The following is a 27,512-nucleotide window of genomic DNA, read 5'->3' on the forward strand; positions in this document are numbered from 1 at the left end:
AGGGCATCTTGCAGTAGTTGTAAGGGATTCTTTTTAGTCCAAGTACCAAGCCACCTCCTTCACCATAATCAGTATTTTATTGGGCTGGATTTCACTTGTGCCCATCTGTACTCTAGGCCTTGTTGGCCAGGTTAATCTGGCCATTTCAGCCACAAGAACAGGTTATCTTAAACTGCTTCTCCTTTTGTTCTGTAGTTGCCTCCAACCTTCCTGTTTAAAGCTGCTTGAAATTCTACATTTACATTCCAAGATCAAAATTTTTATAATAAATGGTGACTCTAATTCTCCTTCCAGTTTTGGAGTCACTGATATCTTTGGCCTTCAGCAGTAATTGACAAGAGGGTTCTCTCACAGAACCAGAGGCCTGTCAATCCTCTTCATCCCCCAAATGCCAGTCTTCCTGGCAGTCATTGAGAAAGTCAACGAATCCGTAGTTGAAACACCGTACATCAATTATCTGCAACATCAAATAAGCACCAACCAATACCGGAGGTTTCGACCCTAATCTTATTACCGGCCCTTCCAGGTGACGGGTCAATGGTATGTGGCCACATATATGATGGGATAATTTCTTCCTCAAATAATATCACTACCAGGATTAGCTGCAGAGTACTGTGACATATTATTCAGCATTCTACAAATAAATATTTTTACGATGGTAAGGCAAAAATCAGTGATAAATACCCCAATACTCCGAAGAGTTTTAGAAATGTTTTTTAGTATCTTGATGCTAAGGTTAAAGATGAAGAACAGAACGACAATCAAAAGAAGAATCCACATGGAATGGGCTCAGTGATCTTATGCAGAGGTTTCAACTACTAAGTTATCGAGGCAGTTTTGTAGCCTTCACTACTCAGGCTAAAACTTACAGTATTTCAGTTTTATTTACAATAAATGAGTATAGAAATAGTTTAAAATCCTACCATCAAGGTAAATGTCACTCCCTAATTCTGCATCAACCCAAAACATGGTGGAAACAGTACCTGTGGAAAAGAGAAGAAATTAAGTGACAACAGAACATTATTACTTTTTTTATTATAAAAATGCAGTTGCATTGTAACAAAATGTTTCCACATTAGGTCAATGATTACTTCAATTATTTTCATTTCCTATCTCATTTTGAACATTATTTTTTCTATTTCTGTTCACATGACTGAGCCAATGCAGCTCTAGAGGCACACAAGAGTGGTACTATTTATACGGCTCTTGAATTTTCTCTTTTTCTCCCAGAGTTAAATATTTACACATTAAGGATCATTGTACAAGGCTCTGTTGCCACTACAGAGGATTTGACGGACTCAAGACACTAATAGGAAAGCCCAGGCTCTCTGATCCCTGCTTGCCATTAGCGAGGCTCCACATTGGCAGGGGTGCCTGTAAAATTACCAATAATGAGTCAACCGTTCACATTTCCAACAGTGAATCCAGGACAAATAAAAAGGTGCTAGTGCTTTACAGACAAGTAAACCATCAAATAATGTGACATGCGTAATTACAAGGTGGAAGGATAAGTGAGTTGTGCTGACCTCACCTAACTTGCCAGGTGGTTCATTTTTCCATAAACCATGGAGTCCCATTATTTATCTTATGTGTCCCACATCTTGACTGATTCTTCAGGTGCTTAAGTTAACTTTCAAAACTTGTGACAACGCAATGGCTTACATTTAGGAAAGTTACCGTGGCAGAAAATGCACCATAAGTCATGATACAGAGTTGCTCTACACCTTGATGTGGTTGGTAAGAGAGATTTCGGGTGTCGTTATGTTGCAGATACTGGTTGTGAACCAGTACCCAAAAAGTGCCGCACACAGTTAGCAGGCTCAAGCTACACTGCCAGCACCTACATTGCAGTCCGCTGATGGCAAAGGAGCTACACGTATGCATGGAAGCAAGAATGTGGAGAGTTCTGTTCACTAGGCAGTTAAATTTTAGTGTTGGCAGAACATGGACTGTAGCAACGGTTCTCTGTCAACACTAAAGCAATGAAAAAGTGCGAAAAGTTTCCATGGGACAACTAGGCACTTTTTTTAAAACATGGTTTGGTACCAAGCTGTAATTAAACTGCACCTGGTGCAAAAAGTAACATAAGATTATCCCTGAGCTTCAATGCCTCTGAGGTTTCAGATCGCCTGCCGACTTCCAAGTCAGAAAACCAGTTTCACACGGGTATATATCTGAGATTACTTTATAATCAATGCTAAAGTAAAGTGAGTAAGTGTACAATGCTTTTCACTGGGTTCTCGTGTAACATTGAATTTTCTCCCATTTCACTCAGAAAACGTTATGAATTTTGTGCTTGTGTCAGCGCCAAGGACAAGTCTCGTAAGTCCTCATTCCCTACAAGCCAAAGTATGACCTAATTATGCACAAAATCTGGTAATGTAACACAGTCTAGGGTCAAACAGGCCACCCTTGTTACTGTAATTTGTCACTGGAAGTCATTCGAGTCCTCTCACATTCTCAGCCATTGAATAACAAAAGACTGATCATATAAATCAAGAATCAAGTTTTTTGAAGCAAGAAATTAAGCAGTAGCAAAAGATTAACATCGCAGCTTTCACAAAACATTTAATTTGCACCTCCTTGGATACAAGAATAATAAAGAACACGATGTCTTCTAACTCATGTAATACTACTGAACCTGGACCAGCATCCATATCACAAAAAATTTGTACAGAAGGTTTAGTCTACACTCACAGAGCCTTTACTTGCCATCTTCACATAGGCTGATGAATTGGGAGAAGGTAGCTGGATACATTTCTCTGCCTGAGCATGGGGCTGTCAATAAACCCCGAGCTCCAGAAATCCTGAGTACCTTGTTACTGGAGTTTGGGGCAGACAATTAGGTATGACCATCAACAGTAAAGATATAATGGTACTTAGCTGGCTTTTGTACAGAACAAAGCCAACTCTGCCAGCCCAGACATTAGGAATGATGAAATATAAGAAATATAACCTCCACATCTACATCACTCTGCCATGTGCTTTATATATATAATATATATATTGAATGAAGAGAGAGAGAGAGAAATATGACAGAATTTTATCCATTACAAATACACCATTCATTATTTTACTGACTTTTCCAAGATGTAAAAAATAGCCAAAGAATTCTATATATCCTCCTTCCACACAGTTTAACAAACATTTCCTGAACACTTCATAATATTCTTTCCCTACACATAATTTTTCACCTCTACACTTTCCACTGACACATCTGCTCGACGCCACAGCTGACAGGATCTCTTTGGCACTGGATGCTATCCCAACTGTTAACCCCCATAGGATGGATGCTCCATCTAGCAAAACAGATGAGAACTAATGAAACTGATCAGCATTTTATTTAACAGACTTTGAAATGTAAGCCACCTTTGGGACTGGAACACAGCAGTCAAATGGAGCACCTTGATTCTAACAAAATGTTTACTCTACAAAAATGGGAACTCCAAGTAAACTCTGCAGCATTCCTGGGGCAATATCATTAAATGGTGATTTTTGATAGCTCTCTTTAAATTCGCTGATGACACGTTTTATACTGATTTGCATGCTTCTGTTTGAGGTATCTAACTTTCATGTCGGTACTAAAACTGGTTAAGCAGTTTCTAGGATTGAGAGAATGAAGCTTGGGCCAGTGTTGTATCTTCACGTGAAAAAAATGGACAATACTCCAAAGGATTCAAGGGCAACGTACTGTTGCAACAAAAAATAATTGGCATTTTTTTCCCAACTGAAATGAGTAAATGCTACAATGTATAAAAACAAAAAGAATCAAGAGTGAATGATATAAAATGTTTTGGATTATAAAATTAAATGGACTATATTCAGACCAAAGGAATTACGTAGCTATAAAAAAAAGCAAACTTTGACATTAAAAATCATATTTTTCTGACATGTGCTGAGGTGACAGCTGTTGGTAAAGAGCAGGCGATAAATGAAAAGTATTTTTATTTTTCGAAGAATAATGACATGTCCGGCTGACAGAATGAAATACTTGGGGGAAATAAAACAATGATAACTGAACTCATTTTGTTAATGTCCAAACCTTTCTACCTGAACTGACAAGATACTGACCTGGCACGTCATTCCCTGTCGACAACGAAAGATCTGTCAGTTCTTTACAATGCTTGCTCATCCGAGATAGAACACAGCCCAAAGGCTCTAATGACTGCCTGATCTGTATTGATTTTTTTCCAAAAGCCTAATAGTTTTCCTATTTTGTGAAATGGGATTTGCAAGCTATGGAATCCAAATCAATGTGTTTTATTTTAAGGGGACTTACCATAGCATGACAATTACTCACTGAATTTCCACTTGTCAGGTTCTACATGAGGAATAACCAAGATGCCAATAAAATCTCAAAATATTTTTCTTATTTAAAAAGAAATCAGACCTTTGTTTTACTAGAATAAATTCCCACCCTCCCCTAAAAAAGCTTTAAAAATAGCTTCCTCCAGTTATTTCACAGATTTATAGATTTTATTCCCTCTCCCTTCCCCCAGAGTAAAAGGTGCAAGTTTCAAGTTATTACTGAGGTGGGTGGCATTGTGAGTTGAAATACTAACATAAAGCAGGACAGATAGAGAATCTGAAAGTTCGATTCTCTCTGTTCCTAATTAGAGCCATGCCAAATAGGGAGTGCCCTATTAGGAACTGCAGATTGGAGCACAGCACTGATCATGGCTTCCAGACCATGGTCACTGTCGTGTCTCAGGGCTGGACAGATCTGATAGCTGCCATTAGACAAGCCATCCAGTGGGGCTGCAGATCCAGTGCCCAGTGGAATTGCGGCGGCTGGGCTCATTGTGCCTATATTGCCGACTCTTGGGCAGCAGCACATGCCAGGACTCCGACGGTACCCCTCAGGGTCTGTGTATGGTGGTGGGTGAGACCAGGCAGCCCAGGAGCGCCCTCCAGAGATGCAGCCAGCAGCGACTCCCTCTCAGGAGCCAGCCATCACGAGCCAAGGTCAGGTCAGTCTCATGACCCCTTTGTACAGCATGAGGAGCCAACCACCTCTCACGCTACAGGCTCTCAGAGCAGTTAGATGTAGCACCATGATAGGAGAATGATGGGCACAGTTAGGCAGGAGGGGGAAGCATGGTGCTAAGAAACAATAGGAACAATTTTTTTTCCCTATAAATAAGAGAACCGTTGTGTTTGGAATAAACTGTGCAGTTATCTTGTCTTTTGTTACTTATGGTTATGACAATCTTTCTGGAAAGGAAACAGTCATTTGAGATGGACGTCTTCACTCAAGTGATACTTCATGGCAAAGTCCTATTGGGCAAAAGAGGTCTTCTGTGGTGTCATCTGGTAGGGTGGGTAGAAGGTGAAGCTGAGATGCTGCGGCTGCAGTCGATCAGTCGATGAGTCAACGAAGACGTACTGCAGAAACTATACTCTGATGCCTCAAGTGAGAATATGGTCTGGTTTGCATCACAAGCAAGCTGGACGTTTTGGCAACGGCACCTCTTCCTATTCACATGTGTCAGCAGCTGCTCAGTTGACACCTCCAGTGCCAAGTGTGCATCATCTTGGCACCCTTGGGAATCCTGCTATCCTGTAGAAGTCCCTGGCTCTGTGCCTAAGCTGTTTGAGGCTGATTTCGAAGTGAATTATTTCGGCTGCTCTATGAACGAGGGTATCAGTCACCTGCACTTTACATGCCCTGATAGCACCTTAGTTAATGTTGAACACATACCCTGAGGCAGCCGAGATGAATCCGAAACCATAAAAGTTGAGAGCTATTGTCACTTTAATTGCCAAAGAGCAGTTGCAGCAGTGGAACGAGTCTGCAAATCGCCCTGATGAAGTTGGCAGAGATACCCAATGGCATCCTTGGAGAGGCACAGCTATTGAAAGCACAGCTCCTCAGAAAGGTCCTTGTAAGACCCTCTACTGGGAGGGTCGTACTTAGTGGGTTTCTATCCTCAGCCACATTGCCTGATTCTCCTGGCCTTGACACACAGCCGCTCTAACTTCTTGAATATGATGTCATAGAGTGGGTCTGCCCATGGGGAAAGATATCCCTTGTCCAAAGTTGGTCTGAGTGTGAGTTTGGGGGTGGGGGCAGTTGGGCATCCTAAATTATTTTTCTGGGAAGAAAGGAGAGCACTCCAGCAAAATGAACTGCAGATACATAAAGGGCAAAAGAGTAACTAGGGAGAGAGTAGGGCCTCTTAAGGATCAACAAGGTCATCTATGTGCGGAACCACAAGAGATGGGTGAGATCCTGAATAAATATTTCACATCAGTATTTAGAGTTGAGAAAGGCATGGATGTTAGGGAACATGGGGAAATCAATAGTGATGTCTTGAGGAGTGTACATATTATAGAGAGGGAGGTGCTGGAAGTCTTAACGCGCATCAAGGTAGATAAATCTCCGGGACCTGATGAAATGTATCCCTGGACGTTATGGGAGGTTAGGGAGGAAATTGCGGGTCCCCTAGCAGAGATATTTGAATCATCGACAGCTACAGGTGAGGTGCCTGAAGATTGGAGGGTAGCAAATGTTGTGCCTTTGTTTAAGAAGGGCGGCAGGGAAAAGCCTGGGAACTACAGACCGGTGAGCCTGACATCTGTAGTGGGTAAGTTGTTAAAGGGTATTCTGAGGGACAGGATCTACAGGCATTTGGAGAGGCAGGGACTGATTAGGAACAGTCAGCATGGTTTTGTGAGAGGAAAATCATGTCTCACGAATTTGATTGAGTTTTTTGAAGGGGTAACCAAGAAGATAGATGAGGGCTGTGCAGTAGACGTGGTCTACATGGATTTCAGCAAAGCCTTTGACAAGGTACCGCATGGTAGGTTGTTACATAAGGTTAAATCTCACGGGATCCAAGGTGAGGTAGCCAATTGGATACAAAATTGGCTTGACGACAGAAGACAGAGGGTGGTTGTAGAGGGTTGTTTTTCAAACTGGAGGCCTGTGTCCAGCGGTGTGCCTCAGGGATCGGTGCTGGGTCCGCTGTTACTTGTTATTTATATTAATGATTTGGATGAGAATTTAGGAGGCATGATGAGTAAGTTTGCAGATGACACCAAGATTGGTGGCATTGTGGACAGTGAAGAAGGTTATCTAGGATTGCAACAGGATCTTGATAAATTGGGCCAGTGGGCCGATGAATGGCAGATGGAGTTTAATTTAGATAAATGTGAGGTGATGCCCTTTGGTAGATCGAATCGGGCCAGGACCTACTCCGTTAATGGTAGGGCGTTGGGGAGAGTTATAGAACAAAGAGATCTAGGAGTACAGGTTCATAGCTCCTTGAAAGTGGAGTCACAGGTGGATCGGGTGGTGAAGAAGGCATTCGGCACGCTTGGTTTCATTGGTCAGAACACTGAATACAGGAGTTGGGATGTCTTGTTGAAGTTGTACAAGACATTAGTAAGGCCACACTTGGAATACTGTGTACAGTTCTGGTCACCCTATTATAGAAAGGATATTATTAAACTAGAAAGAGTGCAGAAAAGATTTACTAGGATGCTACCGGGACTTGATGGTTTGACTTATAGGGAGAGGTTAGATAGACTGGGACTTTTTTCCCTGGAGAGTAGGAGGTTAAGCGGTGATCTTATAGAAGTCTATAAAATAATGAGGGGCATAGATAAGGTAGATAGTCAAAATCTTCTCCCAAAGGTAGGGGAGTCTATAACGAGGGGGCATAGATTTAAGGTGAGAGGGGAGAGATACAAAAGGGTCCAGAGGGGCAATTTTTTCACTCAAAGGGTGGTGAGTGTCTGGAACGAGCTGCCAGAGGCAGTAGTAGAGGCGGGTACAATTTTGTCTTTTAAAAAGCATTTGGACAGTTACATGGGTAAGATGGGTATAGAGGGATATGGGCCAAGTACCGGCAATTGGGACTAGCTTAGTGGTATAAACTAGGCGACATGGACATGTTGGGCCGAAGGGCCTGTTTCCATGTTGTAACTTCTATGATTCTATGATTCTATTTCAATGATTATAAAATGTGATGGAAGGGGTTTAAAAAGTATCCTTGGAAGCCTGTAATCAGTAAATGAAGTTGGTTCCCTCTCCAGCCCCTTGCTTATGATCTCACCTACGGTCATAGTCAGAACCTCTCAATTTTCAAGATATTTTTTCAAGATATATCTGTATTCTAATGTAGTGGAGTGCACCCTAGCAGGAAGAAATGGGCAAATAGTTTGAGCTTCTGCAGCCAATAGTTCAGCAAACGACCATATAGTAGAAATTGTTAGCCCTGTTATCACTTGAATGCTTAATGCACTCATACCAATTCATTGCTCTGCTATTTTAATGGAGGTGTTAACTTACTTGAAATAAACCTCAGTTAAAATAGCGAAAGGAATTTGATACAAGTACATTAAGCATTCATACGATAACACTGCCAACAGCATTTTGTACCCTAATAATACTTCTTGTCTCAAATAGCCATTGTAACAGTCTAAATTGGGATTGCAAATTGTGACCAAAAAAATGAAATAATATTTATTAATTAGGTAAGTAGATCATAATTGTTGAAGCCACTTAAAAAGACCACAATCCAACAGCAAAGCATTTCTTTTACCCAACTCTTAACTTTTTAAAAAATTGTGCGAGGGTGGGAATAAATCAGTGGTCCTGGATCGAACAGAAGATGTGATAACTAAATCAGCCAACGTCTTCAGCCATTGTCTTCTATATAAAAAGCAAAATACTGCGGATATTGGAAATCTGAAATAAAAACAGAAAATGCTGGAAATACTCAGCAAGCCAGTTCTGACAAAAGGTCATCGACCTGAAACGTTAACTGTTTCTTTCTCCACAGATGCTGCCTAAATTGCTGAGTAGTTCCAGCATTTTCTGTTTTTATTGTCTGCTATATTCTTGTTTTAATGCGCCATTACCTGGATCAGCCAATCCAGTAGTTTCCAGTAGAATGTAGTCAAACTTGCCCTTTTTCTGCATGAGGTTTTCGATGGCCTTCAAACCATTGTCTCTAGGGGGAACAATATATTTTTTAAAATCTTAGCATCCAGGGCTGTCCAAGGCTCTTCAGGAAACTTCAAAAACGCACATGATTTTAACACAGTGGATTCCATCATACACTTTATTGCAGGCTTGTTTGTTTGCTGCATCATCTTCAAACACACCAGAAGAGGAGGAACTGAATGGTTTCCGATTAATATTTACTGTTAGAGCCACAAAAAACACAACCGATACTAATCTATCAGACTGCAGTAGCGTCTCTATTGCATCATGGAATGCTGGTCTGCGCCCCAGACTGGTTTGTCTGAAACCTCAGCTCCGATTTTAGCTGTCCCCACGTGACGGAAACCAGGCGGGGCAGTTAAAATAACGGGTGTCAGTTAACCCCACTGATCTCGCTTGCTTACCAGCATGTCCCCATACCAACCTGCTCTTTTGAGCAGGAGAGCAGGACACCCGCAGGAAGGAAGCGGGGTCCTGTTTTAAATATGCAGATCAGGTCAGCTGATTCCAGGCGGGAGGCGGCCCATCAATATTCTAGTGAGGCCCTGCCATTAAGATCGGCAGGGCCTCCACATTCCCAGCCTTGCCGGATTCCTCAGCCAATTACACGCCCCCCGTACCATCCCCAGGTCCCCATCTCTAATCTAATATTGTAAATCTTCAGTGATTGCTCTCTTTTGTTTCAGGTGGTTGACTATACGCCCCTGGCTAAAATCAATAAATGATATTTAAAATAGAGTCAAAAACAGTGGCTACACCACCTGAATAGGTGTTGATTTTCAATATGTGTACACGTCACACAAAATAGGAAACCATTTTCACATCGTTCACCTGACGAAGGAGGAAGCCTCCGAAAGCTTGTGAATTTAAAATAAAATTGCTGGACTATAACTTGGTGTTGTAAAATTGTTTATAATTTGATCCAGTCAGTGGCTGTCAGGCTGAACAATGCAGAGATAGTTACTAATGTATAGTGGCACTGCAAGCATAACCCCCGAGAGTTCAGACAACGCACAGCGCTAACACTCCCTACAGTTCAATGCACAGCACTAATGCACCCCACAGTTCAGAAAACGCAGTGCTAACACACCCAACAACAACAACTTGCATTTACATAGCGCCTTTAACCTAGTAAAACATCCCAAGGCGCTTCACAGGCGCGTTATCAGACAAAATTTGACACCGACCCACATAAAGAGATATTAGAAATAAAAAACAGAAAATGCTGGAGAAGCTTAGCAAGTCAGGCAGCAACTGTGGAGAAAGAAACAGAGTTAACGTTTCAGGTTGAAGACCTTTCGTCAGAACAGTCAATGTCTTCAACCTGAAGCACCGAGATCTCGGAGGGTTGTAGGAGGTTACAGATAGGGAGGGGCCAGACATGAAGGGATTTGAAGACAAGGATGAGAATTTTAAAATCGAGGCGTTCCTGGACGGGAGCCAATGTAGGTCAGTGAGCACGGGGGTGATGGGAGAACGGGACTTGTTGCGAGTTAGGATAGTGGCAGCAGAGTTTTGGATGAGCTCAAGTTTATGGAAGGTGGAAGATGGGAGGCCAGCCAGGAGAGCCTTGGAATAGTCGAGTCTAGAGGTAACAAGGCATGGATGAGGGTTTCAGCAGATGAGCTAAGGCTGGGACGAAGACGGGTGATGTTATGGAGGGGAAGTAGGCGGTCTTGGTGATGAAATGGATATGTGGTCGGAAACTCATCTCAGGATCAAATAGGATGCCAAGATTGTGAACAGTCTGGTTCAGCCTTAGACAGTGGCCAGGGAGAGGGATGGAGTCAGTGGATAGGGAATGGAGTTTGTAGCGGGGACCGAAGACAATGGCTTCAGTCTTCCCGATATTTAGTTGGAGGAAGTTTTTGCTCATCCAGACAAGCAGTGTGACAAATGAGAGACAATGGAGTGGTCGAGAGAGGTTTTGGTGAGATAGAGCTGGGTGTCAGCAGTGTACATGTGGGATCTGACATCATGTTTTCGGATGAGGGGCAGCACGTAGATGAGAAAAAGGAAGGGGCCAAGGATAGATACTTGGGGAACTCCAGAGGTCACGGTGCAGGAATGGGAAGAGAAGCCATTGCAGATGATTCTCTGGCTACGACTGGATACATAAGAATGGAATCAGATGAGCACAGTCCCAGCCAGCCGAACGATGGTGGAGATGTGATGGAGGAGGATGGTGTGGTCAACCGTGTCAAAGGCTGCAGACAGGTCGAGAAGGATGAGGAGGGATAGATTACCATGGTCACAGTCACATGGGATGTCATTTGTCACTTCGATAAGTCATATGTAACCCTACAGTTCAAACATCACACAGCACTAACACATCCCACAGTTCAAACATCACACAGCGCTAACACATCCCACAGTTCAAACATCACACAGCGCTAACACATCCCACAGTTCAAACATCACACAGCGCTAACACATCCCACAGTTCAGACATCACACAGCACTAACACGCCCCACAGTTCAAACATCACACAGCACTAACACACACCACAGTTCAAACATTACACAGCGCTAACACACCCCACAGTTCAAACATTACACAGCGCTAACACGCCCCACAGTTCAAACATCACACAGCACTAACACGCCCCACAGTTCAGACATCACACAGCACTAACACACACCACAGTTCAAACATTACACAGCGCTAACACACCCCACAGTTCAAACATTACACAGCGCTAACACGCCCCACAGTTCAAACATCACACAGCACTAACACGCCCCACAGTTCAGACATCACACAGCACTAACACGCCCCACAATTCAGACATCACACAGCGCTAACACGCCCCACAGTTCAGACATCACACAGCGCTAACACGCCCCACAGTTCAGACATTACACAGCACTAACACGCCCCACAGTTCAGACATCACACAGCGCTAACACGCCCCACAGTTCAGACATCACACAGCGCTAACACACCCCACAGTTCAGACATTACACAGCACTAACACGCCCCACAGTTCAGACATTACACAGCGCTAACACGCCCCACAGTTCAGACATTACACAGCACTAACACGCCCCACAGTTCAGACATTACACAGCGCTAACACGCCCCACAGTTCAGACATTACACAGCACTAACACGCCCCACAGTTCAGACATTACACAGCACTAACACGCCCCACAGTTCAGACATCACACAGCGCTAACACGCCCCACAGTTCAATCACACAGCGCTAACACACCCCACAGTTCAAACATCACACAGCGCTAACACGCCCCACAGTTCAGACATCACACAGCGCTAACACGCCCCACAGTTCAGACATCACACAGCGCTAACACGCCCCACAGTTCAGACATCACACAGCGCTAACACGCCCCACAGTTCAGACATCACACAGCGCTAACACGCCCCACAGTTCAGACATCACACAGCGCTAACACGCCCCACAGTTCAGACATCACACAGCGCTAACACGCCCCACAGTTCAGACATCACACAGCGCTAACACGCCCCACAGTTCAGACATCACACAGCGCTAACACGCCCCACAGTTCAGACATCACACAGCGCTAACACGCCCCACAGTTCAGACATCACACAGCGCTAACACGCCCCACAGTTCAGACATAACACAGCGCTAACACGCCCCACAGTTCAGACATCACACAGCGCTAACACGCCCCACAGTTCAGACATCACACAGCGCTAACACGCCCCACAGTTCAGACATCACACAGCGCTAACACGCCCCACAGTTCAGACATTACACAGCACTAACACGCCCCACAGTTCAGACATTACACAGCGCTAACACGCCCCACAGTTCAGACATTACACAGCGCTAACATACACCACAGTTCAGACAATGAACAGCATTACTCTAAACTAACAAAACTTAGAAGCTAAACTTAGAACTTAAAAGCAACACTTACAGTATAGCCCATCAGCCAAGATGACCCGACTACATCAAACCTCTTTGAGGTTAGACAATTACACAATACCCTTCATCAGAGAGCTTATATTGAGGTTTTAACAACATGCGCTTCAACAGCAGCAGTCACAGCAACATGTTAAAAAAGCAGGAGACAGCTGGAAAATCTCATGTGGGCTACTACCCACACTCAGTCCAGCCTACAAATGACTCTGGTATCACTCAATGTGGTTGACTTGTGTGGCCTAGAAAGCTATCAGCTGTAAACCACTCTCTCTCCTCCACCTCAGCTGCCCCAGTCCCCACTAAAACAGTTCCCATCTACCATGCTGCTCATTCACCCCTAGGATCCCATCTTCATATTTTTCAAGCCCAAGGGTACAGATCTGGATGTTTCCCACGCACAACAGATTTAATTAACCGTCTTTCACCATAACAGGCTGGACCACATCAAGCACGATCAGGCCTCACCCTCCTCTTCCAAGACCACGATAATCCTGGAGACCAAAAGATAACTCTCCACTTCTTTACTCAACTACCAACCATCTTCTTATACACCCCTCCACCCCCACCTACAACAGGAATTTGTGAGGAACTTACTTTGGCCGTGGTGCACTACCCCTCCACATCATCTTCGCCCTCATGGCCCGCACTTGGATGTCTATCATGCCAGGAGACTAGGCCTGGTGCAATACGCATTACGGAAGGGCATCTTGGGAGCAGCAGTAGGTGCACCTTTGTATGGGCTATGAACCTAGTGAAGCTACCATAAATGGCTGTCTACACACTAAACACTAGAAGACTCTAAGCAGAGCTATGCTGTCCCACAACCAACAGATCAGAGCAAAGCGCTGTGGCCCTGTCTCATCCTTGTTGAGAAAGGTGGCGGACAACCTAGAATATGACAAGAAGAGGTTCCATGATCCTCCCACATCCTGAAACGGGGTGGAGCCTGGTACTGGGATACCAAAGACTTCCTTACTTGTTAATTTATTTTTTTCTTCTACCAGATTCCTGGCCCACTAGAATCAGGTTTTCATACTCCCCTCTCCTGCTTAACCTGCTCTAACTATTCATACATTCTCCGAGTCTTATCTATGTCTTTTATTTCTCTCATCATGTCTCCTTTTGTCTCACATTATCACTTCTGTCAGTTAACCATGTCCTGATCAGCCCCTAACCACTTTATACAGCTCATCTTTTTCTTTTCTTCTGTGTGTTTTTTCCCCTCTCTCCTTTCTCTCGCTCTGTTCCTTCTTATAAGCTGTTCATCTTTAATATTTTCTGATTTGGATTAAAGGCAATGTTTGAAAGGTTGACTTTTCGCTGTGCCGGACTTGCTGAGTGTTTCCAGCATTTTGTGTTTTACTTTCTCAGCTGTAACAGGTTCATTTGAATAAAAATTAGGGCAATTAGGGATGGGCAATAAATGCCGGCCTCGCCAGCGACGCCCACATCCCATGAACAAATAAAATAATTTTTTTTTAAAAATAGCAACTTTGAAGTTTATTAAAAGGTGCTGCAATTTAATTGGGTGCAATGACGGCTCTAGCGATTAATGGTGGAAGTAAGATGTCTTTCACTCATCCGACTTCAAGTTGTGTTCCACTTTCTGTCATATCCTAAATTAATAAATATATAGATTTACATTTCATAGTCATACTGCTGCTTATACTGCTTGCGGTACCCCACTAGTTACAGTCTGCCAACCTGACCTGAAAATGGCCCATTTATCTCTACTCTCTTTTCTGTCCGTTAACCAATCCTCTATCCACGTTAATATGTTAACCCCAACCCCATGAGCCCTTATCTTGCATAACAACCTTTTATATGGCACCTTATCGAATGCCTTTTGAAAATCCAAATATACTACATCCACTGGTTCCCCTTTATCTACCCTGCTGGTTACATCCTCAAAAAACTCCAATAAATTTGTCGAACACGATTTCCCTTCCATAAAACCATGTTGAATCTGCCTAATCATATTATGATTTTCTAAGTGCCCTGTTACCACTTCCTTAATAATGGATTCCAGCATTTTCCCGACAACTGATGTCAGGCTAACAGGCCTGTAGTTCCCTGTTTTCTCTCTTCCCTTCTTGAATAGCGGTGTTAAATTTGCTACCTTCCAATCCGCTGGGACCGTTCTAGAATCTAGGGAATTTTGGAAAATCATAACCAATGCATCCACTCTCTCTGCAGCCACCTCTTAAAACTCTCGGATGTAGGCCATCAGGTCCAAGGGACTTATCGGCTTTTAGTCCCATTAATTTCTCAAGTACTTTTTCTCTACTGATAATAATTACTTTAAGTTCCTCACTCTCATTAGCCACTTGGTTCCCCACAATTTTTGGGATGCTTTTTGTGTCTTCTACTGTGAGGACAGACACAAAATATTTGATTAATGCATCTGCCATTTCCTGAATCCCCATTATAATTTCTCCTGTCTCAGCCTCTAGGGGGACCAACGTTTACTTTTGCTACTCTCTTCCTTTTTACATACTTGTAGAACCTCTTACAATCAGTTTTTACATTTCCTGCTAGTATACTTTCATATTCTATTTTCTCCCTTTTTAGCAATTTTTTGGTCGTCCTTTGCTGGTTTCTAAAACACTCCCAATCCTCAGGCTTACGACTCTTCTTGCAGCATTATAGGCTTGTTCCTTTAATCTAATACTTTCCTTAACTTCTTTAGTTAGCCATGGATGAATCACTTTTCACGTGGAGTTTTTATTTCTCAATGGAATGTATATTTGTTGAGCATACTGAAATATTTCTTTACATGTTTGCCATTGCTTTTCAACTGTCAAACCCTTTAATTTAATTTCCTAATCTACCTTTGACAACTCGCCCCTCATACCTATGTAATTAGCTTCATTTAAGTTTAAGACTCTAGTTTCTGACTTAAGTACGTTACTTTCAAACTCAATGTGTAATTCTATCATATTATGATCACTCTTCCCCATAGGATCCTTTACTGAGAGATTACTAATTAACCCTGTCTCATTACACAATACAAGGTCTAAAATAGCCTGTTCCCTGGTTGGTTCCATGACATAGTGCTCTAGGAAACCGTCTCAAATGCATTCCATGAACTCATCCTCCAAACTATCTTTGCCAATTTGATTTGCCCAGTCTATACGAAGATTAAAGTCCCCCATGATTACTCACTACCTTTGTTACAAGCCCCTATAATTTCATGATTAATACTCTGTCCAACGGTATAGCTACTATTAGGGGGTCTATAAATTACACCCACCAGTGCTTTCTGCCTCTAGTTATTTTTTATTTCCTCCCATACTGATTCTACTTCCTGATCTTCCGAGCCAAGGGACTTTCTCACCACTGTCCTTATGTCATCCTTTATTATTAGGGCTACACCCCCTCCTTTTCCATTCTGCCTGTCTTTTCTAAACATCATGTACCCTGGAATATTTAGTTCCCAATCTTGGTCACTTTGCAACCATGTCTCTGTAATGGCTATTAGATCAAACCCATTTATCTCTATTTGTGCAAATAATTCATCTATCTTGTTACGAATGCTCTGTGCATTCAGATAAAATGCCTTTAATTTTGACTTTCTACTATTTCTTCCTGCTTTGACCTTACTTGTTGATGTTCTATTATTGGTAAACTCTCTGTCCCTTCCTGCCACACTCTGCTTATCTTTATCCAAATCACTACACTGCCCTGTTGCCTTGACTTTTCTCATTAGATTTCTAAATTTCCCCTCACTTGACCCCTCCACCCTCCCTTTTTAGTTTAAAACCCTATCTACAGCCCTAGTTATTTAATTCGCCAGGACACTTGTCCCAGCCCGGTTTAAGTGGAGCCCGTCCCAACGGAACAGCTCCCTCTTTCCCCAGTACTGGTGCCAGTGCCCCATGAATCAAAACCCCTGTCTCCCACACCACTCTTTGAGCCACGCATTTAACTATCTGATCTGTTTGTCCCTATTCCAATTTGCACATGGTAGTAATCCAGACATTATTATCTTTGAGGTTCTGCTTATTAATTTAGACCTTAGCTCCTCAAACTGTCTCAGCAGAACCCCATTCTTAGTTCTACCTGTGTCGTTGGTTCCTACATGGACCATGACAACTGGATCATTCCCCTCATGCTCCAAGTTTTTTTCTAGCTGCGAGGAAACGTCCTTAACCCTGGTACTGGGCTGGTAACACAGCCTTCGGGACTCTCGCTTGGGTCTCAGCTATTTACAATCTATACTAACGACTTGGATGAAGGGACCAAGTGTAATGCATCCAAGTTTGCTGATGATGCAAAGCAAGCAGTCAGGAGAGCACAAAGAGTCTGCAAATGGATATAGACAGGCTAAGTGAGTGGGCAAGAAGGTGGCAGATGGAGTATAATGTGGGGAAATGTGAGCTTATTCACTTTGGTAGGAAGAACAGAAAAACAGAATATTTTTTAAATGGTGAGAAACTATTAAATGTTGGTGTCCAGAGAGACTTGGGTGTCCTGGTACAAGAAACACAAAAAGTTAGCATGCAGGTACAGCAAGCAATTAGGAACACAAATGGCATGTTGGCCTTTATTGCAAGGGAGTACAAGAGTAAGGAAGTCTTACTACAATTGTAAAGGGCTTTGGTGAAACCTCTCCTGGAGTACTGCGTACAGTTTTGGTCTCCTTATCTAAGGAAGGATATAATTGCCCTGGAGGCGGTGCAACGGAGGTTCACTAGATTAATTCCTGGGATGAGAGGGTTGTCCTATGAGGAGAGGTTGAGTAGAATGGGCCTATTCTCTCTGGAGTTTAGAAGAATGAGAAGAGGTGATCTCATTAAAACATATAAGATTCTGAGGGGGCTTGACAGGGTAGATGCTGAGAGGCTGTTTCCCCTGGTTGGAAAGTCTAGAAGTAGACGGCATAGTCGTAGGTTAAGGGGTCGGCCATTTAAGACTGAGATGAGGAGAATTTCTTCACTCAGAGTGATATGAATCTTTGGAATTCTCTACCCCAGAGGGCCGTGGCTGCTGAGTCATTGAGTATATTCAAGGCTGAGATAGATAGATTTTTAGACTCTAGGGGAATCACGGGATATGGGAATCGGGCAGGAAAGTGGAGTTGAGGTTGAAGATCAGCCACGATCTGACTGAATGGCAGAGCAGGCTCGAGGGGCTGTATGGACTATTCCTGCTCCTATTTCTTATGTTCTTATCAATGGTTTCAAGATCACTTCTGAACTTTTCATACTCCAAAATCAATGGCATGACTCATCAAGATTTGTTGCCCCTTCCCGCCTTGATATTGCACCTAACTAACACACTTTCCCCGATGTTCAGGCTCATTGTTCCTATTCTCCCCGCTCTTCAGATTCACTGTCCCAAGTCTTCCCAATATAACCTCACTTTTCATAACATTCAACCTCACTGCTCCCATTCTCTTTGATGTTGGCCGACTATATTTTATATGCCATGGGCGCATCATTTTTATTTTGCAGGCACAGTGGTTTGAAAGGTCTGTTCCAAGTGCTGCTCCCTCAGTGGGGTAATTAGGATATATCTATCAATGATAGAGTTAATACCTCGATTTAACATCTCATTCAAAAAGTACAGCACTCCCTCAGTACTGCACTAGAGTGTTAACCTAAATTATGTGTTCAAATCTCTGGAGTGGGGCATGAACACACAACCTTCTAACTCAGAGGTGAGAATGCTACCACTGAGCCAAGACTGACACTACTCCTCATTAGCATGGGAACGGCGAGCTGTATTTGAATTCTGTTGCTACAATGAAGGAACACTATTCTACTGTGGCGTAAAGTGGAAAAAAGTAAACTATGTCACTCCTGTTTTTGCCTCCTTTCCTATAATAATACCAAAGGAAAAACATGCACCAGGGAGGGTGGGGCAGCCCTATCGCCCAAAAATATTTGCTGACTTTCTCTTCCTGCAAGAGCAAGATTAGCATGGACCAGCATTATTTTAGATGCAAACTGAGCAGACAGAAGGGAGAAATTCTAATGCATTTTAGAAGTGGAGTTCAGAATTGAATATGGAGAGGGAGGACATGAGATACCCACGAAGCAGAGATGAAATAGTGAGGGAATGGTACTTTGGCATCAAGCTCTACCTCAAGCATGCTTTGTTCCCTCAAATACCATCTCGGTACCTGTTAAAGTGAGGAATTGACATTATAAAACATTGTATAAAAGTGCTTACATTGCTTTACTAAGTTGTTTAATTTACCCTCAATCTGTAGGTAAATGAACAGTGTAGATGATGGAATAATGCAACAAATAACACAGGTGGAAATCTTTTTCAGCAAATTCTATTTTTGGGAGGCATACAGAATACTGCACGGACAAGATGACAGATATTATTACAACTTTTAAAGCATTTTAAATATAGTCAAAAGACACAGAATAAACTCTTGCCACGTGCATCAGTTCAAGTAAGGTGAAATAATTAAAATCAGACTATAAGGAGCAAAAGTAAAAGTTGCTAACAACGTACATGCATCATGACATCGCCAGAAGTTACCTGCATCTGAATATCATATACCCCATAACATCTACATAAAGGACACAAGAAGTCAGGGATGATGTTTCATAATGCCCATTCAGACCATCAAAGGTCATGCCTCATAACTCTCCTTTTAGGACATCTATTTGCAATTAAATAACCCCAATGTTTTTTCTCTCTTAATTTCTTGGCATATTATTCCAAATGTTTTATTATCCTTTAACTAAAAAGGATTCTCAGATATTATTTCTAAATTAATTTTCCATTAATTTGCAATTTAGTTTCAAATGCTGTTTAGTAAAGACCCCATATGAGTATATAAATTGCTTTTGTACATTTAGGGGCTATAGGAAGGTGTCAAAAACGTGGCTTACACACTATGTTTTCTTGCAAGAATTTGACGGCAATTATGTTTCAATTAAATTCCTCACAATGCCTTAAATGTACCTAATTATTATGAAATTACCCAATTTTGTTCTTTACATTGTCAGGAAGGTATAGTCAAACCCAGTTTGGCTCTCTACATAATAATAATGGTATAGTTTGCCTACGTAACAATAGTGATTATACTTTAAAAGCAATGGGCTGTGAAGCACTTTGAGATGCCCTGAGGACATAAAAGGCATTATACAAGTGCAAGTTCTTTCGTCGTCTTTCATATTTAACACAAGTGATTTGTTGCAGCAAATGATTTATTGACATGCAAACGCACATACAGACACTTGTTTCTTGAACTTTTTATGCAAAATAGTACCACTTATGCAAAAAAAATCGTGCTACATGCAAAAGTGTAGAAATTCAACAGATTTATTGTGGAATGTTGTTTAAAGTCAGCCCTGTTAGAAGGAAATCTGAAATGTATTTTTTTTTGTTTGTCGCCTATTGCATATTATAGGATCCTACTCTATATATTTAGGGCATCATGAAAATCAACTAAAAACCTCTGTTTTTCTTTAAGAATTAAAAGGTACACACTGCATGTCAAATAAAGTAAAAAAATCTTACTTCACTGAACAGCAAAGGCATCCATTCCTTAGCTCCAGCCATTCCTCATAAAGTTCTCCTGCATGGCTCACAGCCAGTGATTTCTCTAGTGCACTCCCTACAACACAAGATTTGTAATTCTCTTGTAGGTACAGTATGACAAAGTCTACCAGCTGCAAAGGCAATGCAAGTTGTTAAAAAAAAAATCACACAATGATTGAATGATAAAAAACAATAATCTTTTACTCTTTGGCATTATCTTTCTTAGGATTGTCAGTATGTGCCCCAAAACTCACAATACAAGGGTTTTTTCAAAGCCCAATGACCATTTGTCTCCCTCCTCCCAACATATTTTCCTTTAACCCTATTCACCTACTTCCTGCCTAGGACAATGTCAAAAGACACATTATTCATCGTCTCCTCGTAGACTACCAATATTCCTTGTGAATGCCAGGTGTATTGTAGGATAACAACATATACTATCAGCTGGCGCAAATGTCCTCTCTACCTTTTATCCACAAGCCTAAAATCATACATTAGTTCCCTCAGATGCCATCCTGTCCACTTATTCAGAACATCGCTTACCTTCACCGAACTCATTAAGGATTACTGCAATCTTCTTATTGTGTTGTTCTGTTAGAATGTAATTCAGAAGAGTTGTTTTACCAGCACCTACCAAAATAGAAATAAATATTAAAGATGTTGTTCTTTTAAAAAAAAATGTTTTAATAGGAAAGTTCCTCCCTTCCCCCACCCCCCAACCTTCTTGGCCACATATACCACTTCTAGAAATGTATATGTTGTTCCATATTGTATTAACAATGAATTCTAAAGACTTAAAGGGCTTTTTTGCATAGTGATAAATTCCAGGAATAGTTTATACTTAGCCTCACATACATCCAACATAGTTTACTTTTTAATTCTCATTATTAGTTGCTTTGAAATTCTTACCAACAGGACAAGTGGATGCTGTGGAGCAATCAGGGCAAAGAGAATCCAATGTGTCACAACCACAAGGGGCAACAGTTTTGTTATGGTGTTAGAGATTAAGATTGAGAATAGTAAAGGAATCCATTTTACACAAAAAGAATCATTTATATTATATTCCATTTTCTATTAGTTCTGTAGTTAAAAACTTAGAATCAGAAGACTGCAAAAGCAGCTGCCAATATCTGTACAGAGATTAGCTACAGGCTGTTAACATTTAGATTTGGTTTATCACTTCAAAGTGAAGACTCAGTTCCCTTTATTCGCCTTGCTAACCCTAAACACTGATGTTTTCTGCGCACTTTCAGGGCCATAAGACATCAGAAAAGAAATAAACGTTTAGCAGGCCTGCAACACCTTGATAGAGACTCAGTACTGAGAATATGTGTGTAAAGGGTTATGTGATGCAGAGGCCTATGGATTAGTGCAGACAGAAATAGTATAAATGAGGTGAGATCATAGCGATAAGTTGGAAGACATCAGAAAGAAAAAGAGACAGTTGAGCTCAAATAGCTGTAACGTGCTGTTCTTCTGTGGCAACATCTTATGAAATTTCAGCGTTGACTGTGAGTGTATCTGTTCATTTAACCCTTAATAAACCTCCAAGTGTTTGACTCCATGTTACAAACTCATTATTGGCACATAGGCAGGACTGCAACCTTTGTCTATATTATTACAAAAATACATTCTCAACAATGGAATAGCCTGGTCTAAAGCTGTTGTATTTTTTTTTGTTTTCTTTTCAGTCCCACTGAGTATTCCCTACATCCCAGCAAAGAAAGATTCCAATATAATGTTCACCTGCATGATTAGTATTACTGTTTTCTTCCTTCTTACGTTATTTGATATTTTCAATGTTTTAATTTCCTCTGATTTTAATGAGTTTTGGTCATGGAGCAGTAGATGTACAATTGAGGTAATCTACTAATTTACCTAAAAAAATACTTGCCTAAATATCCTGTTATGATTGTTACCGGGATCCGTGCACTCCTCGTATTAGGATATGTTTCGATTGGAACCAGCTTGGGACATTCTTCTTCTTCATCTTCTTCCAAAAGGACATCTGCCATGTCTTCTATAGTTAAGAAATAAGAATCAATAAAAAAGGTTACCCTGAGGTACAACTGTGGAATATAAAAAGGTAATACAATTCAGATTATTAATTGTGACAAACTGAGAAAGCTGAAATTTACCGTATTCTATGTTTGCCTTCATGTTTTCAAAACTTCATGAAAACAGAGCTAGTTTTTTTCCTTTTTTCTTTCCCCCTCCCCCTCCCCCCTTTTTCAATGTACTAATTGTGCTGGGTCGCAGGTGCTGACCACCCTCCCAGTACCTTACCCAAATGGCCATTTATCACGTTTGAGCCTAGGCAATGAGTGTTGGCAAGTAATTCAACCATGCAGTCCTCACAGTTCATTTCATGTAGAACCTTTCATGTTAACAAAATGTCCAAAAGGTACTTTAGATGAAAAGCAGCAGGCATTAAGTAGGTAGTAGGACAGATGTCAGGGAAATGACTGAAGGTATGTTTGAAGAGGTAGGTTTTGAGGAGGCTTTTGAAGGATGGTAAAGAGATGGCAGGGTTAAAAGATTTAGATAAAAAAAAATCAGAGTGCAAGGACATGATGGCTGAATGTTCTGCCACCATTGGTGCAGCAATGTAGGGCATGCAATTATACAGTAGACCAAAGTTGGAAGAGCAACGGGAATGTTCTGGGTCACAAGGTTGGAGCAGACTGCAGAGGAAGACTGGAGTGAGGCTACGATGGGATTTGAAATTGAGGATGATGATTTTGAAGTTGACATTATATGGGTCAGGGAGTGAGTGGAGGTAACCAAGGACAGGGGTGATTGTTTAACAGGTGTAGAGTTCTTGCTGAATTAAAATTTGTATATGTTGGGGCTGGAGAGAATAGCATTGAAAAAAAAGAGCACTGAAGTGCCGACGGCATGGGTCATGTGGGAAAGAGGTAGACGAAAGATGTTATGAATGTGGGCATCTTGGTGATATGAGGTTTGAAACTCAGCTTAGGTTAGAGGAAGACATTCAGGTTGTGTGCTGATCAGCGTAATACGAGCAACTAGTTAGGGAGAGAAATGGAATCAGAGCCAGAAATGTGAAGTTTCTGGTGGGAGTTGAACTGAATAGCTTTGGTCTTGCCAACGTCAAGCTGAAGAAAGTTATGACATATCCAGGTCTTGATGACTGTCAGGCAGTTGACAGCACTGTGGTAGCCATGAAATCAAGGTGGTGGCAAAGAGGCAGAGTTGGATGTTATCAACATACATATGGAAACTAACCCTATTTTGGCAGAAAATTGTGTCAAGGAGCAGTTCATGGATAACCAAAGCAGGGGAGTTATACATTCACACTTTTCAGTAGGAATCACCAATTAGCAGGAATTCTTGCTGGTTTTTCCCCTCCTAGCCCAGAGACACTCAAGCCATCTATGGCTCCCATACCATCAGCCCAAATGAGATACGCTAACTCAGCACTGATTGAATCTGTTCTTTATGGCTCATAATCATAATGGATGGCACACAGACCAACTAAATTAATAGGGGAACTCAGAGCTCCTTGTCTCAAAAAATGCAACAGGACTGAGCTTCAATCTAATTACAATAAGGCACAAACTTTGATATGAGAAAGGTAAACCAGTCAATTGAATCAAGAGTGGGAAAGACTACAAACATGAAGTGAAAAATTACAACAATCTTGGCTAACCAGCATCTTTATCATACTCAGACATCAGATTCAACTTATCACAATACCAAGAATATTAACATCACAAATTACTGAGAAATTCTTCTAGTAAGAAATCAGAAAGTTTATTAAATAGGTGGGCAGCTAAGTGGACCAATTAGGACAGAATATTTAGACATTCTAACTAGAGCACTTCCCCAGCAGCTACCAAGCCACTTAACCAACAGAAATGTTAAAACCTCATTAATCCAGCTACAGGGCAAACAATACATTTAAATAATGGCTCAACATTAAATTTGGAGAGTAAGATTTATGACTGGAACTCAACGTATTTGTGGACATAACAGAAAATTATCACAATAATTTTGGAGCAGGGTAGAGCCTTCTCAACCCCATCTCACAACAGAACATGGTGTGACGTGTGGAAACACGTAGCTGAGTGTCAACGCTCAAAAGATCTGGCAGGAAATTTGAAAAAGCTATGCAACTTTTAAAAAAAAGTATAGCAAGAATATTAATGTAGTGCACAGAAAATTTATATACCAGAAATCTTTTTTGCATTATACCATATATATGCAAAAAAACTGTGCTGACAGAGAATTGTTGACAAGGATGCAGCAACGAAGGTAGTACAAGTAAAAACAGTAGGCTTAGGCAAGTTGCATTATACATATCATGATGGTAAAGACAATGTACAGCAAGAAGGAACTTCCATTGGCCACATCACATCAGTCTTAATCCACTTAGCTGCCCACCTATTTAATAAACTTTCTGGATTAATGAGGTTTTAACATTTCTGTTGGTTAAGTGGCTCAGAATATAAAAAGATTTAATTGAGAGGGAAGGTTTCAGAGGCACTTCAATTGAGGAAATTAGATGGCCGTGCAAACCAACTGGTTTGTACCACATTAATCATATGATTAATCATTGATTTGCCCTGTATGTTATATGAATGTGACCATACACATTAGAACCATGGAAAAGATACAGCACAGAAGGGGGCCATTCAGCCCTTCATGTCTGCACCGGCTCAAAGAACAATCAGGTGCCCATTCTAATCCCACCTTCCAGCACCTGGTCCGTAGCCCTGATTGTGCAGAAGTGCATAATAGTGCATGTAATGACAATATAAGTCCAAAATGTTCTTATATACTCATAATAGTGAACAAAGCACAGCTGATGAGCACCAGACCATCAACGGTCAGCACGAGTACTTGACACATGCATCAGCATAAAAGAACACATCTTAACATTTAAAGAGTGATGTGATTGAATAGTATAGGACGTTGGTGGTGAACGGGGTAGTGGAAAAAGTGGTAAATGTGCTACCAACATCTATATAGCGTGCTGACTGATCCTCCTGAATTAATTTGGAATAGAGAACTTCGTGAGCCTGGTTTTGAATGGAGGATGTTACAAAGCATAGCCCATAGAAATGAAGGTGGTGTGATGAACCAATCACTGGACTGCCAATCAGCATGTGCCAAAGGCAATGGGGACTTCAGACTTGCAACCCATAGGCAGTGCAGCATCTCTCACTGCTGCTTCGGAGTCCAAATTCCTAGTTGTAGCCGTGCTGGCTTAAAATCCTTTGTAAACAATTTTACAACACCAAGTTATAGTCCAACAATTTTATTTTTAATCCCACAAGCTTTCGGAGGCTTCCTCCTTCGTCAGGTGAACGGTGTGGAAAAATTTTACAACTTGGTGTTGTAAAATTGCTTAAAATCCTTTGGCTGTTACAGAACACCACGAGTAAGGAATCTGAACACATCAATGTTCAATATTATATGCTTAGAGCAATCAGAATGCTAACAATATTCCCCCTGCAGTGTCCTACGTGGAGTAGCTCATGAGCATCCAAGCACTGGAACTAATCCTGATCAAACCCTTATCAACTTTGGCTTTCATGCAAAGTGTTGATGAGTCTGCTGTTTAAACGGTGATACGCACTCTAATCTGCAAACAGCCACTGTCATGGATTCTTAATACCGTATATTTATCCTCAAGAATGTATTAGTGTTTTAACAGTGGTATATTGTAAAGAATACTAGAGCAACGTCCGACATTGCAGTGAGCAACGATTTAGAAAGTCAGTAAGTGTACATCCGGAATTACCCACCCCCAGCAGAATTACGTTCAGTAAACCGACAGAGTTTCAGAATCTCACCTTTTAAACATTATTTTTGCCTGCCATTTTTCCCTAATCCGCATGATAAGGTTTACATTAATAACCGATTTGCTGTTCGAAACGAATCTGCAATATCAGCGGATCTAAATCCCAGCTCGTCCCAATAAAGCTCTACCCATTATTCCAGTTTCCTTATAACTGTTCCGTAAACACAAATAACAACGTCTGTTATTTCTTAAAAATAAATGGCAAGAAGTACTTTCTGCTATGATTCCTCACCGTCTGAGTAAAACGTGTTTTGAATGGTGCTGGCACTCAGTGATTGCTCGCTCTGCAGCTGCAGCAGCTTCCGGTGTCACTCGGCTCCAGCTCGTGCACAGGGACGAGCTGCGCCCAACGTTCCATGCCCAGCGGTCTCGAGCCGTGGAACCCGGTGTCGGCCAGTCACTCACTCCACCCACACTCCACTCAGTCACTCACTCCACCCACACTCCACTCAGTCACTCACTCCACCCACACTCCACTCAGTCACTCACTCCACCCACACTCCACTCAGTCACTCACTCCACCCACACTCCACTCAGTCACTCACTCCACCCACACTCCACTCAGTCACTCACTCCACTCTCACACTCCACTCAGTCACTCACTCCACTCTCACACTCCACTCAGTCACTCTCTCCACTCTCACACTCCACTCAGTCACTCACTCCACTCTCACACTCCACTCAGTCACTCACTCCACTCAGTCACTCTCTCCACGCTCACACTCCACTCAGTCACTCACTCCACTCACACTCACTCACTCACTCAGTCCAATGTTCCATTCTTCCACGCTCCTGATCTTTGGCCGCCCGGTGAGGAGGAAGGGGCGGGTCGGTGGACGTCCTCCTGGGCCTGTCCAAGGTGGCTATCCACAGGTCCAGGTTGGACGTGGCCCGTGGGGGGCGTTCGCTCGGACTGTCTGCCTCTCTTCCGCGGAATTCTCCGCGCCCAGGTGGCCCTGGGGATGGAGCACGCGGTGTCTACTGGTAAGCTTGAGGCTTTCCGTGACCGGTGGGCACCGCAGGGGGCTGGAGTGCATCCCCGAAATAATAAAATTTTAATTTAACACTTGTTTTGGTTTTTTTTGGTTTCTGCACTTCAACACACCTTAAACCCCCCCCCACTTCTTATAAAAGGGGGGCCTAAAACCACAAAAAAGGGGAAAAAAAGAAAAAAAAAAGTTCCATTCTTCGCTACGTTTGTTGCTGCTATGTAGATACACGCCGCACCAGTGTTTGGTTGTGTTTGTCTCCGAACCACAGTACTGTCAACCACCAGCTCTCAAAAATGTAGTGAAGATTTCACCCGATC

At 42.0% G+C, this 27,512-nt stretch overlaps 1 protein-coding gene across 1 annotated transcript in view; it reads right to left on the minus strand.

Annotated features, from left to right (window-relative positions):
• The window catches only part of cbwd (COBW domain containing), a 78,786-nt gene extending 52,180 nt beyond the window's left edge, over positions 1 to 26,606 (minus strand). Inside the window, exons 1-6 of the mRNA XM_067983262.1 lie at positions 26,436 to 26,606; positions 22,268 to 22,393; positions 20,917 to 21,003; positions 20,353 to 20,449; positions 8,869 to 8,960; positions 924 to 983 (exon numbers count right to left, since the gene is read on the minus strand). Of these exons, the coding sequence (XP_067839363.1) occupies positions 924 to 983; positions 8,869 to 8,960; positions 20,353 to 20,449; positions 20,917 to 21,003; positions 22,268 to 22,388 (457 nt within the window). The 5' untranslated portion in view covers positions 22,389 to 22,393; positions 26,436 to 26,606. The remainder of the gene's footprint in view (positions 1 to 923; positions 984 to 8,868; positions 8,961 to 20,352; positions 20,450 to 20,916; positions 21,004 to 22,267; positions 22,394 to 26,435) is intronic.
• Between the last annotated feature and the right edge of the window lie 906 nt (positions 26,607 to 27,512).

Source organism: Heptranchias perlo, chromosome 4 (assembly GCF_035084215.1).
Source record: "Heptranchias perlo isolate sHepPer1 chromosome 4, sHepPer1.hap1, whole genome shotgun sequence".
NCBI classification, from domain to species: Eukaryota; Metazoa; Chordata; class Chondrichthyes; order Hexanchiformes; family Hexanchidae; genus Heptranchias; species Heptranchias perlo.